This window comes from Scyliorhinus canicula, chromosome 20, assembly GCF_902713615.1.
Source record: "Scyliorhinus canicula chromosome 20, sScyCan1.1, whole genome shotgun sequence".
NCBI classification, from domain to species: Eukaryota; Metazoa; Chordata; class Chondrichthyes; order Carcharhiniformes; family Scyliorhinidae; genus Scyliorhinus; species Scyliorhinus canicula.
In genome coordinates this window covers 57,343,745-57,359,090 of record NC_052165.1, presented here as the reverse complement: position 1 = coordinate 57,359,090, position 15,346 = coordinate 57,343,745, and the positions used below count along the sequence as shown (strand labels likewise).

The 15,346-nt window shown below is 49.9% G+C and overlaps 1 protein-coding gene across 4 annotated transcripts in view; it reads left to right on the top strand.

The window, feature by feature from the left end:
- The window catches only part of LOC119954628 (protein Wnt-7b), a 115,477-nt gene that overhangs the window by 90,403 nt on the left and 9,728 nt on the right, over positions 1-15,346 (top strand). For all 4 annotated transcript variants that reach the window (XM_038779968.1, XM_038779966.1, XM_038779967.1 and 1 more), the window contains exon 3: positions 11,662-11,933. In XM_038779968.1, coding sequence (XP_038635896.1) covers positions 11,662-11,933 — 272 coding nt within the window. The remainder of the gene's footprint in view (positions 1-11,661; positions 11,934-15,346) is intronic.

Sequence of the window (15,346 nt, the reverse complement as noted above, 5' to 3'; positions counted from 1 at the left end):
TGATGGTGTCCCCTAAAAGAAATTTAAGATTCATAATTTAAAATAAGGATGTTACTTCAACACTGAAAAGCAAAAAAGCATCTGGAACTTAACATAGTCTTGTGATGTTTTTGGAACACTTCCCTGGGGACACAGCTCTGGGAAAATCATATCAATCCTAAAAAAGAATAATCATTTACCCCACTCATTGCTTTGTTTCTGCATCATTCCTTTGACCCTTGTTACTTTCATTTTAATTTTCAAAACAAGTCTCTTACGTGGCACTTTACCAAAATATACAACATCTACTAGATTTCCTTTATCTATACACTATGATTTTCTCTTCACTTGTCGTTAAATAATTCAAGCATGATCTGCCCTCTACAATCAACACCGACTGCACTCAATTAACACATGCCAAAAAAAGTGCTTACTAATGTCTTGTATGATGTTTATCAAGTTTACCAACAACTGAGGTCATCTAATTGCTATGTAATTTCCTAGCTTTTGTCTTTCCCCTTGTATAGTGCATGTTTAACACTGAGAGCTGTAAAGAATCATGGAATTCAGTGTTATATTTTACTTTTTGGTCATCCAGGGGTTATTTTTAGAATTTAAAACTCAATGTGTTTTTCAAACCAGTGATTTATCTGTAATCTTGCACCTTGTGTGATGCCTGAGGCGATGCTATCGGCACTGATGACTATCTGTTGCTTGTGTTTGCATTCCAGAATTATTAGATGTTGCAGCAAAAGATTTGCAGATCTTTAACTCGTTCCCACCCAGAAGCATTCCCATGTAAAACTAACTGGAATGTGTAGACATATTTGCTGCGTATGAACAGCACGAGAAATTCCTTCCATGTGCAAATAAGCAATTTGCAGCATCAAGTTAGCCATACTGGGTTGGATTCTCCGATTTGCAGAATAAGTCCAGAGAAAACGGTGCCGACCCCGCACCGATCCTCTGTCTGGTGAGGAGCTAGCAGCTGCGCAGCGTAAAGGCCCCGGCTTTACCGGACACGGCTGGAGGATTGCCCGGTCCGTGGCTGCGCATGCGCACGGTGGCGGCCTGCGGTGCCGCCCCGTGTAACATGACGTGGCCACGCGCGGGACCCGGCCTGCCAAAAACTGCTCCCATGTACAACCCCTCGCCACCCCCAGACCAACCCCCCACCAGTGCCCCCAGCTCCCGCCAAAGCCCCCCATGCCCGCAGAACAGCTCCCCCCGACTGTGGCGGTGCTGGCGACGCGAGGTTTCCAAACAGTGTGAGCACACGCGGCCTACGCCATCGGGAAGTCGGCCCATCGAAGGACCTCAGGTGATGTCCTCAGGCCGTCCATACGGTGTGCAGCGTACTCCCCAAGTACTCCATTCTGGATGTGGCGGAGCATTGCAAAAGCGGCACCGTCCCCGATTTCAGCGAAAATGGGGATTCTCCAGCCGATCGGCGGATGCGATTTCAGCGTCGGCGTCCGCAGAGTTCCGCCCACCATCTTTGCTTTGGAATCAGGCATTAAGTCGAGTACTGCTTTTTTATCAGGTAAATACTGTGAACACATCGAATCTGTTCTTCCAGTGAGAGGACATTATACAGAAAATACATATTTTTCCCAAACCTAACAATAGTCCGTGGCTTTGGTCTTACAAATTAAATCATAGAAAACTGTGAATGTATTCATTTATCTCTAATTCTCCAAAGGACAGAACTGACACAGGCGGTTTAAGGAGAGAGGGAGGAGGTGCAAAGAAATTCAATGAAAAGGAGGGGAGGGTAATAATGTTGGAGATTTCTGCCGTGATCTTTTTTATAAAAGTCTGTGCCATCCCAGTTAGAGGCATATATATTCACAAGTACCACCGGCGCCCCTTCCAGGACACCGCTTACCATGACATACCACCCCCCCAACCGGGTTGCGCCCCCCCCCCCCCAACCAGGTTTGTCACCGTCTTTGTCGCAGTGAATGCCATCCTTTTGCTGAACAGTATGGCCAATCCCCTAGCCCTCGATCCATAGAACGCTTAGTAGGTCTGTCCTATCCAACTCTTTCTTACCCTCAGTCGGTCTTTCTCCCTCAGGTGTATCTCTTGGAGGAAGACTATGTCAGCCTCAGGCCATTCAGGTGGGCGAAGACTCTGGATCTTTTCACCGGGCTGCCTAGTCCCCTGACGTTCCAGGCGACTATTATCTACCCCCTCTCCTGCGGGGTCAGCCATAAATACCTTATGGAGTGTCCCTGCCTGCCGAGGTTTCCCTTTGTTTGGGGCCAACATGTTCCGGCTGTCCCCATGCGCGACGTGTTGTTGTAACCGGCATTCTATCCACCCACCCTAACTTCTCCCCTTATTCCCTGATCCCCCTTGGGACCTCTCTGCCCTTACCGTCCCCTTTCCCATCGTTGGAACCAACAATTCTACGGACACGTGCTTGTAGGATTAGAATAGCGGTTTTAATATACTTACAACAGGGCCAGCCTGTTAGCCGTTGAACTTTCGGTGAACTGGCCGGCTGACCCTGTGGCACTGATCTTTATACAGCAGCTCCTGGGGGGAGGAGTCCTGGGCGGAGCCAAGGGAGAAGACCCGTACAACTCTCAAGCATTCCCAGAGCTACTCCCCCTGGAGGTCAGGTAGCGCAACTGCACTTACAATATAGACACATGTATGTACAGGTTATAATCCGGTGTGAATCACATTCACCACATTCACCCCCTGTGAAAAAACTCGAGTACAGTCGGGGTGGTGGCTCACAGAGTTAGTCTGTCCGGTGGACGAATTGTTCTTTTCGATCCGCGGAGCACCGGGGTTGCAGCCTCTTGCGGTGGCTGGGTGGGTGTTGAGAGCTGGGGTACGATAGCAGACTCTGGGGCGGGTCTCGTCCGAACTTTATATATCTCTGGCTCGACCGGAGACTGGGGGCGCTGGGGGCAGGTTGGTTCTGGCGCGTGGAACCGGTGGGGTGAGCTTGCAGAATCGGGGGCGCGAGAGGGCGGCAGCATAGGGAACGGAGTAAGGGGTTCCTTAGCGGGGGTAGGGGGGGCTGGATCCAGCGGGTGCCAGGTCCCGAAGGGATACTGTGTCCTGGCGACCGTCCGGGAACTCCACGAATGCGTACTGGGGGTTGGAATGGAGGAGGCGCACCTTTTCAACAAGGGGGTCAGTTTTGTGCCCCCTGACGTGCTTCCTCAGGAGGACCGGGCCTGGTGTCCTCAGCCACGCCGGAAGTGAGACTCCCATGGTAGTGTCCCTAGAAAAAATGAAGAGTCGCTCGTGAGGGGTTTGATTTGTAGCTGTACAGAGGAGGGATCTGATTGCGTGGAGCGCGTCTGGGAGAACTTCTTGCCATTGGGAGACTTGGAGTTTTCTAGACCGGAGGGTCAGCAGGACGGTCTTCCAGACCGTCGCGTTCTCCCTCTCCACCTGTCCATTCCCCCTGGGGTTGTAGCTGGTAATCCTGCTCGAGGCGATGCCCTTGTCGAGCAGGTACTGACGCAGCTCGTCGCTCGTAAAGGACGAACCCCGGTCGCTGTGCACGTAGCTGGGGAAACCGAACACGGTGAAAACACTATGCAGGGCCCTAATGACTGTGTGGGAGGTCATGTCAGGGCATGGAATGGCAAAAGGGAATCGGGAGAACTCATCTATGATGTTGAGGAAATAAATGTTCTTGTTAGTGGAGGGGAGTGGCCCTTTGAAATCGATCGCAAGGCGTTCAAAGGGCCTAGAAGCCTTGACCAGGTGGGCCCTGTCTGGTCTATAGAAGTGCGGTTTGCACTCCGCACAGATCGGGCAGTCCCTGGTGACCGCTTTTACCTCCTCGTTGGAGAAAGGCAGGTTTCGAGCTCTGATGTAATGGGCGAGCCGGGTGACCCCTGGATGGCAGAGTTCACCGTTCCCTATGCTGCCGCCCTCTCGCGCCCCCGATTCTGCAAGCTCACCCCACCGGTTCCACGTGCCAGAACCAACCTGCCCCCAGCGCCCCCAGTCTCCGGTCGAGCCAGAGATATATAAAGTTCGGACGAGACCCGCCCCAGAGTCTGCTATCGTACCCCAGCTCGCAACACCCACCCAGCCACCGCAAGAGGCTGCAACCCCGGTGCTCCGCGGATCGAAAAGAACAATTCGTCCACCGGACAGACTAACTCTGTGAGCCACCACCCCCGCTGTACTCGAGTTTTTTCACAGGGGGTGAACGGCTGATCTGCGCGCTAGCGCATGTCCCGCGGGATAGGGCATCCGAGGGCTCGTTGAGCTTCCCCGGTCGATATTTAATATCGTAACTATAGGTGGAGAGTTCGATCCTCCACCGAAGGATTTTATCATTTTTTATTTTGCCCCTTTGCGAGTTGTCAAACATAAAGACAACCGATCATTGGTCGGTGATGAGGGTGAACCTCCTACCTGCGAGGTAGTGCCTCCAGTGACGAACAGCCTCCACGATGGCTTGTGTTTCCTTCTCGACTGAGGAGTGTCGGAGTTCTGAAGCGGATAGGGTATGGGAGAAAAATCCAACGGGCCTCCCTGCCTGATTTAAAGTGACTGCTAGAGCTACCTCTGAGGCGTCGCTCTCAACCTGAAAGGGAGTGGATTCATCCACCGCCCGCATGGCTGCTTTGGCGATGTCCTCCTTGATGCAGCTGAAGGCCTGGCGCGCCTCAGCAGACAGGGACAATCGTGTGGCCTTAAAGAGTGGGCGGGCTTTGTCCGCATATTGAGGGACCCACTGGGCATAGTATGAAAAGAACCCCAAGCACCGTTTGAGGGCCTTGGGGCAATGAGGGAGGGGGAGTTCTAAGAGGGGGCGCATGCGGTCCGGGTCTGGGTCCAGGACTCCGTTCTCCACGACGTAGCCGAGGATGGCCAGTCTGTTTGTGCGGAAAACGCATTTCTCCTTGTTATAAGTGAGATTTAATTTCTGTGCCGTCTGGAGAAAACGGTGGAGGTTGGCGTCGTGGTCCTGCTGGTCATAGCCGCAGATGGTAACATTGTCCAGATACGGAAACGTGGCCCGCAGCCCGTACTGGTCTACCATTCGGTCCATTGCTCATTGGAACACCGAAACCCCGTTGGTGATGCCGAAGGGTACCCGGAGGAAGTGGAAGAGGCGGCCATCGGCCTCGAACGCCGTGTAGTGGCGGTCCTCCGGGCGGATTGGGAGCTGGTGGCATGCAGACTTCAGATCCACCGTGGAAAATAGCCGATATTGGGCGATCTGATTAACCATGTCTGCAATTCTGGGCAGGGGATACGCATCTAGGAGCGTAAAGCGATTTATGGTCTGGCTATAGTCGACGACCATGCAAAATTTTTCCCCGGTCTTGACGACCACCACCTGAGCTCTCCAGGGACTATTACTGGCCTCCATGATCCCCTCACTGAGCAGCCGTCGGACCTCCGATCGGATAAAGACCCTATTCTGTAGGCTGTATCGCCTGCTGCGAGTAGCTACTGGCTTGCAATCTGGAGTGAGATTGGCGAAGAGAGGAGGGGGGGGGGGGGGGGAGATGCGCAGCGTGGCTAGGCTGCAGATAGTGAGTGGGGGCAGGGGCCCGCCGAAGCTGAGGGTGAGGCTCTTGAGGTTGCACTGGAAATCCAGGCCTAATAAGAGTGGCGCGCAGAGGTCGGGCACGACATAAAGTTTAAGTGTAGAATAACTAGCGCCTCGAATTGTGAGCGTAGCGACGGTGCATCCTTGGATTTGGACTGAGTGGGAGCCCGAAGCGAGGGCGATAGTTTGGCTCACCGGAAAAATAGAAAGCGAACAGCGTCTTACCAGTTCTGGATGTATAAAGTTCTCGGTGCTCCCGGAGTCAAAGAGGCATGGCGTGCTGTACCCGTTGATCTGGACCTCCGCCATCGAACTTCGTAGGTGCTTGGGGCGGGATTGATCCAGGGTGACCGCGTTGAGTTGCGGGCTGCGTGGTGAGTGCCCGAGGAAGTCGTATTCTTCAGATGAGCTTTCTGAGCATGCTGATGCAGATGGGGCCCGTGGATCGCACGTGGTGAGCGGCGAGGAAGATGGCGGCCCCCATGAGTCGCACGTGGCCGGCCGCATGGTGGGGGTTTGCCAAGATGGCGGCCCCCATGGATCGCACATGGCGGGAGGGGGCGGAGTCGGGCGTAGGCCGCAGCGTTTCGGGCCCCGTGGGCCCGCTGGTGTTGGGAGCGATTTGTTCTCTCTGCAGGGGAGTTACAAACTGGCGCCCTTTTCGCGAGGCACACTCTGGCATAGTGGCCTTTCTTCCCGCAGCTGCTGCAGATCGCGGATCGGGCTGGGCAGTGCTGCCGCGGGTGCTGGCTTTGGCCACAGAAATGGCAGGCTGGAGCAGCTGAGTAGCTGGCTGGGGCAGCAGAGTAACTGGCTTTGGCAGCGCGGTAGCTGGGGGGCCGTGCGGCACAGGCCTGGGGGAACAGTTGGTCGGTGGTCCACCATGGGGTTGCGGGGTCGGCGGGAAACGACGTGAGGCTGTGGAAGGAAACTTCCATAGTGCTAGCAGCCTCCACAGTAGTGTCTAAGTCCTGGGCCCCCTTTTCTAGCAGTCTTTGGCGCACATAGTTAGACCTAAGGCCCGCTACGAAAACGTCCCGCACAGCAAGCTCCCTATGTTCAGCCGCGGTAACGGCTTGATAATTACAGTCATTGGAAAGGTTGTTCAATTTCCTTACAAATTCGGCAAGCGTTTCTGTAGGCCACTGACGGCGAGTCGTAAACACGTGGCGTGCATAAACCTCGTTAATGGGCCTAACATACATTTTGTCCAGTATTGCCAGCGCTGCGGTGTAAGAACCGGCCGGATTCAGCTGTGTGGAGGTTCTGTGGCTTACCCTCGCGTGCAGTAGGCTGAGTTTTTGTTTCTCTGTTGTTCCGGCGGTGCTGGCTTCTGCCAGGTAGGCTTTAAAAACATCTCAGCCAGTGGGAAAAAATTTCCTTAGCCTCTGCATCCTGTGGGTCGTGTTCTAGGCGTCCGGGCTTGAGGGCTGCTTACATGATTTCTTCGACTGTTTCCTAAGTATATTAAATTGTTGGAACCAACAATTCTACGGACACGTGCTTGTAGGATTAGAATAGCGGTTTTAATATACTTACAACAGAGCCAGCCTGTTAGCCGTTGAACTTTCGGTGAACTGGCCGGCTGACCCTGTGGCACTGATCTTTACACAGCAGCTCCTGGGGGAGGAGTCCTGGGCGGACCCAAGGGAGAAGCCCCGTACAACTCTCGAGCATTCCTAGAGCTACTCCCCCTGGAGGTCAGGTAGCGCAACTGCACTTACAATATAGACACATGTATATACAGGTTATAATCCGGTGTGAATCACATTCACCACATCCATACCGCTGTGTGCTTCCCCAGCATGCCACTCCCCCCCCCCCCACCCCCCCCCCCCCCCCCCCCCCCCCCCCCCCCCCCACAGGACATGCTGGTATTCGGCTTAGAAAAAGAAGAAACATTATCCATGGTCTATGTGTGTTCATTATTACGGTCTTCATAGCCCGTTTTTCCGGAAGAAGCAGTCTGCTTCTCCCGTCATGTTAAAATAATGTTCCTTATTGCTGTTTGTCACCCAGAGTCTTGTTGGGTACATCATCCGAACTGCACCTTGTTCTTGAATAAAGCCACCTTGGACCCATTGAACTCCACCCAGCGCTTGGCCCGGTGAGCTCCAATGTCTTGGTATATGCGGATCGTATGCCCTTCCCATTTGCAGCACCACGTGATTCTTGCCCACTTCAGGATTCGCTCCTTATCTTGGAATTTGTGAAGCTTTGTAACAATTGCCGGCGGGGGTACGTCTGTTTTGGACCTCTGCCAAAGTGACCCATGGGCCCTGTCCACCTCCTGGGTGGTTGTGGAAGCATTCTCCCTCAACCAGCTTTCCTAGCATCTGTGCTGCGTATTCTGTTGGGTTTCTGCCCTCTGTGCCCTCAGGTGGTCTGAAAATCCTGAGGCTCTGGTGGTGAGACCTGTTCTCCTGGTCTTTCACCTTCCCCTTGACTGCTCCCTGCCCCCCCCCCCCCCCCCCCCACCCATCTTGCCTCTTCTGCCTCCAACAAGGTGATCCTATTACTCAGGTCAGTGGCCACTTTTCCAATTCCCACACTGTCGCCTCCTGGGTCTCCAATTTCCGCTCCAACTCCTCCTTGAAGGGGGCCAAAGCGATTAGTATGGCCCTACATAATGGAGTGCCTATGTTTTAGGAGCTCTTAGATAAGGAGCTCTATCCACTGCCCTACCAGTGGGTGCGCCAGCGTTTGCATTGGAGGTCCCTCTAGGTCCGCCATGTCCTGCTCCGCTTCGCTGCTTCTGTCTGCGATCTGGATCTTCCTCTCCTGACTCTTTCTGCTCTTACTGTCTTTCTGGCTCCTTGGCTGATTTGAGGGCATTTCCTCAGGTGGTTGTTAGTTCAGTGTGAGGGTGGAGTTGGGCAGGGGGGAGAGTTTGTTGGTTTTAATGACCGATTTTCAGGTTAACAGGACCTAAGTTAAAGTTTCCAGGGGAGAGCCACCTTTCATGCGACTGTTCAGCACATTGCCACCGTGCACAACTGGGATAATTGCATGATTGGATGACAAAAGCAGAATCAAGTGTATGAATTAGTTGGGTAATCTTTACTCTACAGGTATGACATGTTGCTCCTATTCAATTGCACATTCAGAGTGTTAAGGACTGTGGCTCCTTTAACAAAAGAAAAAAAAGGTATCTTTGTATTTTAAATTAATGCTGATTCCAGATTAAGTTGAAAATACTATAATGGCAGCTGATACCGTTTAAATTTTTTTTTAGAGTACCCAATTAATTTTTTCCAATTAAGGGGCAATTTAGCGTGGCCAATCCACCTACCATGCACATCTTTTGGGTTGTGGGGGTGAAACCCATGCCAACACGGAGAGAATGTGCAAACTCCACACGAACAGTGACCCAGAGCGGGGATCGAACCTCGGACCTTGGCGCGTGAGACAGTAGTGCTAACCACTGTGCCACCGTGCTGCCCTTTGGCAGGAATGTAGGGAGGGACTGAAACACAAACAAAAACATCGGCAGGGAGTTCATCTTGACCGTCTGCACCCTCCCTGTTAACGATAGTGGGAAGGCATACCACCTCTTCAGATCCACTTTCACCCCTTCCATCAAGCAAGTCAGATTCTATTTATGCATCACGGCCTGGTCATGGGCCACCTGGAAACCCAAGTACCTGAACCTTCTCCTGGCCAACGTAAATGGCAGGGCACTCAAATCTGTCCTTCTCCCCAGGGCGTTCACTGGAAACGCTATATTTTTGGCCATATTCAATCTTTATCCCGGAAAAGCACCAAATTTCTCTATTATGCCCATTATCCTATCCATTCAATCCAATGGATTAGAAATGTACAGCAACAATTCATCTGCATACAGCGAGACTCTATGCTCCATGCCTCCCCTTACAATACCCGACTACCCTCCTGATGCCCGAGTGCAACAGTCAAGTGCAAATAGAAGCGGGGATCACGGTCAGCCCGCCTTATACCCCATCTAATCAGAAATATCCCAAACTAATCGTCTTTGTCCTAACGCTAGCCATGGGGCTGCTTTTATAACAACGGCACCCATGAAATAAACATGGCCCAACAGGGATGGCTTCAACAGGGATCCACCTTCAGGATTTCAACGTTGTCCTCTGAGATTTCTTTCTTCTGGACCTCCACATTCAATCAAACTTCACCTTGCATCACAATTTCAGACCTTCAGCTATGCCAAGCAGAACATCAAAGGGCCCGCAGTAAGGAGTCACCAACCTTCGGCTGCCTCATCGGATCTTCAGGACTTCTCCCAAGCCCACTTAGCTACCTGTTTCTTTCTTTAACTTGGAGTCTTCTTCTCTCTTGTCATTTATCTTGATCCCTGTCTTTGTCTCTGCCTGAGACTCTTCTGGGACTTTCTGTCCCACTCCATGGTTTGGAACCTTCTTGGTTTAGGCCTTCTCCCTGTGCTCCTCCCCGGGACACCTTCTCTGGAACTGCGTTCCAGTTCCAGGTCAGCTGATCTGCAGTTTCATATATATTTGCGCATGTGCGTGGGGCCAGTTCCTGGCCTAAAGATGGTGAAATCAATGAACTTGAACCTTTCTCAGCCAGCGCAGGTGCGCAAACCCTGAACTGTGCACGTGCAGACATTCTCCGGCCAGCTCATGGGCGGAAGGCCTCGAGCCACAACCTCTGACTCTCAAACTCAACTGAAGGTCATTTCTTTTCTGACTTTCATCACAGTACCAATTGGATATTCTATGCTTGCCCCCCTACCCACCATGTACATTGTTCTGTATTTTATGGTGACCTGCTTTTTCTTCAGCATGGCCAAGGCTCTCCAACTTTTGAATATAATTAGTATTCTCAGAATGAAATCTTGGGAGTCAGCAAGATAGAAAACACTAGCTTGCGGTTGCCATTTGCCCAGCTTGTAAGAATGTTCCTTTCGCACAGACATTCTGCCGTTGCAGACATACTTGGAGATTTCTTTGAATTGGCGCCCCATGGTGAGAACGCAGCCAAGATCATCTTTAGCAAATCAGGTCTTGTTCTCTCTGCAGCAAGTTTATAGCTGTTGCACAGACATGTACAAAAAAGACTTTACTGTTATATTTGGTTTGCATGGGTTTGATTTTTTTTTTTTCTTCATACTACACAATGTTCCTGACCAATACCACAGCTGTCTTTGCAGATGCCAGTTTAACACGCTGTTGGAGGAACAAGAGTACAGCCTGTGATGCACATTGTCTCAGTGGGTTGTGGAAGGAAGGGCTGGTGATGGGTGCCGTCGGCGAGATGGGGAGAGGTGTTTTTCTGTACATTAGGTACAATGCAACCCATTGGAGATTATGCGCCAAAGATTTATTCTTATTCTTCGGAGGTGAAATTCCACAGAAAAATTCTCTGAGCCTCATAGAGGATTGCTAATAACTCCAGGATATTGATCCATCTTGACAATCAATAAGACTGAATGGTCTGCTGTTCTCAGGGCAACATTACCCCTGCCCAAAGCACTAGATGCATTATACTCATGGAATGATCAGTTGAGTCTATGTATGGGATTCTGCAGCCCTTCCTGTTAGTGGGATTTTCCATTCCTGCCAAAGTGGGCCCCCCCCCCCCTCCCCCCACTCCCCCGCCGCAGGTTCCCTGGTGGTAGGGCTGGCAAGCCATTCAAAACACTGTAGTCTTTAGTGGAACCGGAAGATACTGCCAGTGGCCAACGGCAAGCTTCCTCTGCCACGGGAAAACCTGCTGTGGGGGGAGCGGGCGCAGAAAAATTCCGGCCTATATCTATCCCGAGAAACAATTATCCTTTTTGCAGCTACATACTTATCTAGTTTCTATTCAAGAACCTAATCACCTCAGCCTCAACTGCTCTTGCTGCCTGTTTTGCCTAAATGAATAAATAGCTGAATTAATGTCTGCTCTTCTAACAATGAGAACATTTCGTTTCATTTTAGGTGGTGCATTCCAAGAACTTCCATGAATGGTCACCCCAATAACAAACTAAGAATATCCATTTGTCCTTTGGGTCTGTTTGGTGGTTTGATAATTCTGTGGTGAAATGAACCGTCAGCCCACGCACTGTTTCATTAATGCTGTAAAAATGATTTTATGGACAGCAAAAAAGTCCACAGGTGCCTGATGTCCTAATGGTTGCCATCCTGTGCCTACAGGTAGCCGAGAAGCAGCATTCACTTATGCCATCACCGCGGCTGGTGTCGCTCATGCAGTGACTGCTGCGTGTAGTCAAGGAAACCTGAGTAACTGTGGCTGTGATCGAGAGAAACAGGGCTACTACAACCAAGAAGAAGGCTGGAAATGGGGAGGCTGCTCTGCAGACATCAAATATGGAATCGAGTTCTCAAGGAAATTCGTAGATGCAAGGGAAATAAAAAAAAATGCCAGGAGGCTGATGAATCTGCATAACAATGAGGCTGGGAGAAAGGTAAAATCTATGTACCTGAGACACTGGACAGGGAGAACTTCAATTCCCATGCACCTGATGAATACCTTGACTTTTTCTTGTGTGTATTTGTGCTAATTAGTGAGATATTTTAAGATGAAATTTCTGCACTCCAGGTCACGCATGGGTTAAATAAATTTCCGAGTCCCCCTCAGGTTTTTTTCAGCAATGTTGGTTCCGAACTTGTACCAGCATGATCTTCACATTGCCATCTTTGTGCCCTCTCTTAGTGAGAATGCCCACCATTCGTCTCAATTGCAGTCATTTTGAGGATAGAATTGAACTGTAGGTGCCCGACTGACAACAGCTAGGCTAAGAATTCCCACACTAGTTTCACTTAGCACTTCCAGTGCTAATTTGAGAGACTTTTGAGCTCTGTTAATCTGTGCCGGACAACCTGAACCGACACAGTAAATATTCCAAAACATAAATAAACAAGGAAACATTTCAAATCCCGTTTCCACCCTTAACAATCTCTGCTAGATATTTAAACTGAAGAAAAAAGTGAGATTGAATGCTTGAACATAAGGAATATAAGGAGGCGACTCAGATGGTGCCATTTCTAGACAATTATCTGCAGATGGTTCGGAATCTGGCCAAGGAAGAAGCAACTATTTGAAAATAGGACTGAAAGATCCAACAATATGGCATCTCTACTAGATTCTTAGCCTAGATACCGTGTTTTAATGCTGAAGTGGGGCTTGAACACACAATCTTCTGGTACAGTGGTGTCATCCGCTAAACTGGCACCATAGCATAGTTAAGGAAGCCTTAATTTAAGAAAAGCAAAGTATTACAGATGCTGTAAATCAGAAATAAAAACAGAAAATCTGGAAATTACAAGGCAGGCAGCATCTGTGGAGAAAGAAATAGAGAGTTAATGTTTCAGTGACTTTGCTCAATAACAGGTCACAGACCTGACATGTTGACTCTGAATTTCTTTCCATAGATGTTGCCGGACTTCTCATTATTATTAAGAAAACCTTGTTTTGACTTTCCTCAAAATCAGAAAGATAGGGCGGCACGGTGGCACAGTGGTTAGCACTGCTGTCTACGGCTCTGTGGACCTAGGTTTGATCCTGGCCCCAGGTCACACTATCTGTGTGCAGTTTGCACATTCTCCCTGTGTTTGCATGGGTTTCACCCCCACAACCCTCAAGATGTGCAGGTTAGGAGGATTGGCCACGCTAAATTGCCCCTTAGAACATAGAACATAGAACATTACAGCGCAGTACGGGCCCTTCGGCCCTTGATGTTGCGCCGACCTGTGAAACCATCTGAAGCCTATCTGACCTACACTATTCCATTTTCATCCATATATCTATCCAGTGGCCACTTAAATGCCGTTAAAGTTGGCGAATCTACTACTGTTGCAGGCAGGGCGTTCCACACCCCTACTACTCTCTGAGTAAAGAAACTGCCTCTGACATCTGTCCTATATCTACCACCACTCAATTTAAAGCTATGTCCCCTCGTGTTGGTCATCACCATCCGAGGAAAAAGACTCTCACTGTCCACCCTATCTAACCCTCTGACTATCTTATGTATCTATTAAGTCACCTCTCAGCCTTCTCCTCTCTAACGAAAACAATCTCAAGTCCCTGAGCCTTTCCTCGTAAGACCTTCCCTCCATACCAGGCAACATCCTAGTAAATCTCCTCTGAACCCTTTCCAAAGCTTCCACATCCTTCCTATAATGTAGTGACCAGAACTGTACGCAGTACTCCAGGAACGGCCGCACCAGAGTTATGTACAGCTGCAGCATGACCTTGTGGCTCCGAAACTCAATTCCCCTACTGATAAAGGCTAGCACACAATATGCCTTCTTAACAGCCCTATTAACCTGGGTGGCAACTTTCAGGGATTTATGTACCTGGATGCCGAGATCTCTCTGTTCATCTACACTAACAAGAATCTTGCCATTAGCCCAGTACTCTGCATTCCTGTTACTCCTTCCAAAGTGAACCACCTCACACTTTTCCGCATTAAACTCCATCTGCCACCTCTCAGCCCAGCTCTGCAGCTTATCTATGTCCCTCTGTATCCTATAACATCCTTCCGCACTATCCACAACTCCACCGACCTTCGTGTCATCTGCAAATTTACTAACCCATCCTTCTACACCCTCTTCCAGGTCATTTATAAAAATGACAAACAGCAGTGGCCCCAAAACAGATCCTTGCGGTACACCACTAGGAACTGAACTCCAGGATGAACATTTGCCATCAACCACCACCCTCTGTCTTCTTTCAGCCAATTACTGATCCAAACCGCTAAATCACCTTCAATCCCATACTTCCTTATTTTCTGCAATAGCCTACCGTGGGGAACCTTATCAAACGCCTTACTGAAATCCATATACACCACATCAACCGCTTTACCCTCATCCACCTGTTTGGTCACCTTCTCAAAAAACTCAATAAGGTTTGTGAGGCATGACCTACCCTTCACAAAACCGAGTTGACTATTGCTAATCAACTTGTTCTTTTCAAGATGATTATAAACCCTATCTCTTATAACCTTTTCCAACAATTTACCCACAACCGAAGTAAGGCTCACAGGTCTATAATTACCAGGGTTGTCTCTACTCCCCTTCTTGAACAAGGGGACAACATTTGCTATACTCCAGTCTTCCGGCACTATTCCTGTCGACAAAGACGACATAAAGATCAAGGACAAAGGCTCTGCAATCTCCTCCCTGGCTTCCCAGAGAATCCTAGGATAAATTCCATCTGGCCCAGGGGACTTATCTATTTTTACACTTTCCAAAATTGCTAACACCTCCTCCTTGTGAACCTCAATTCCATCTAGCCTGGTCGACTGAACCTGAGTATTCTCCTCGACAACACTGTCTTTCTCCAGTGTAAACACTGATGAAAAATATCCATTTAACGCTTCCCCTATCTCCTCTGATTCCACACACAACTTTCCACTACTATCCTTGATTGGCCCTTAATTGGAAAAAAATTATTGGGTACTTTAAATTTAGTTTTTAAAAAGTACAGCCAGCTTATCTAATTCATAGAATTCATAGAATTTACAGTGCAGAAGGAGGCCATTCGGCCCATCGAGTCTGCACCGGCTCCTGGAAGGAGCACCCTACCCAAGGTTAACACCTCCACCCTATCCCCATAACCCAGTAACCCCACCCAACACTTAGGGCAATTTTGGACACTAAGGGCAATTTATCATGGCCAATCCACCTAACCTGCACATCTTTGGACCTTGGGAGGAAACCGGAGCACCCGGAGGAAACCCACGCACACACGGGGAGGATGTGCAGACTCCGCACAGACAGTGACCCAAGCTGGAATCGAACCTGGGATCCTGGAGCTGTGAAGCGATTGTGCTATCCACAATGCTACCGTGCTGCCCTACTACCTACTCTGTATCAA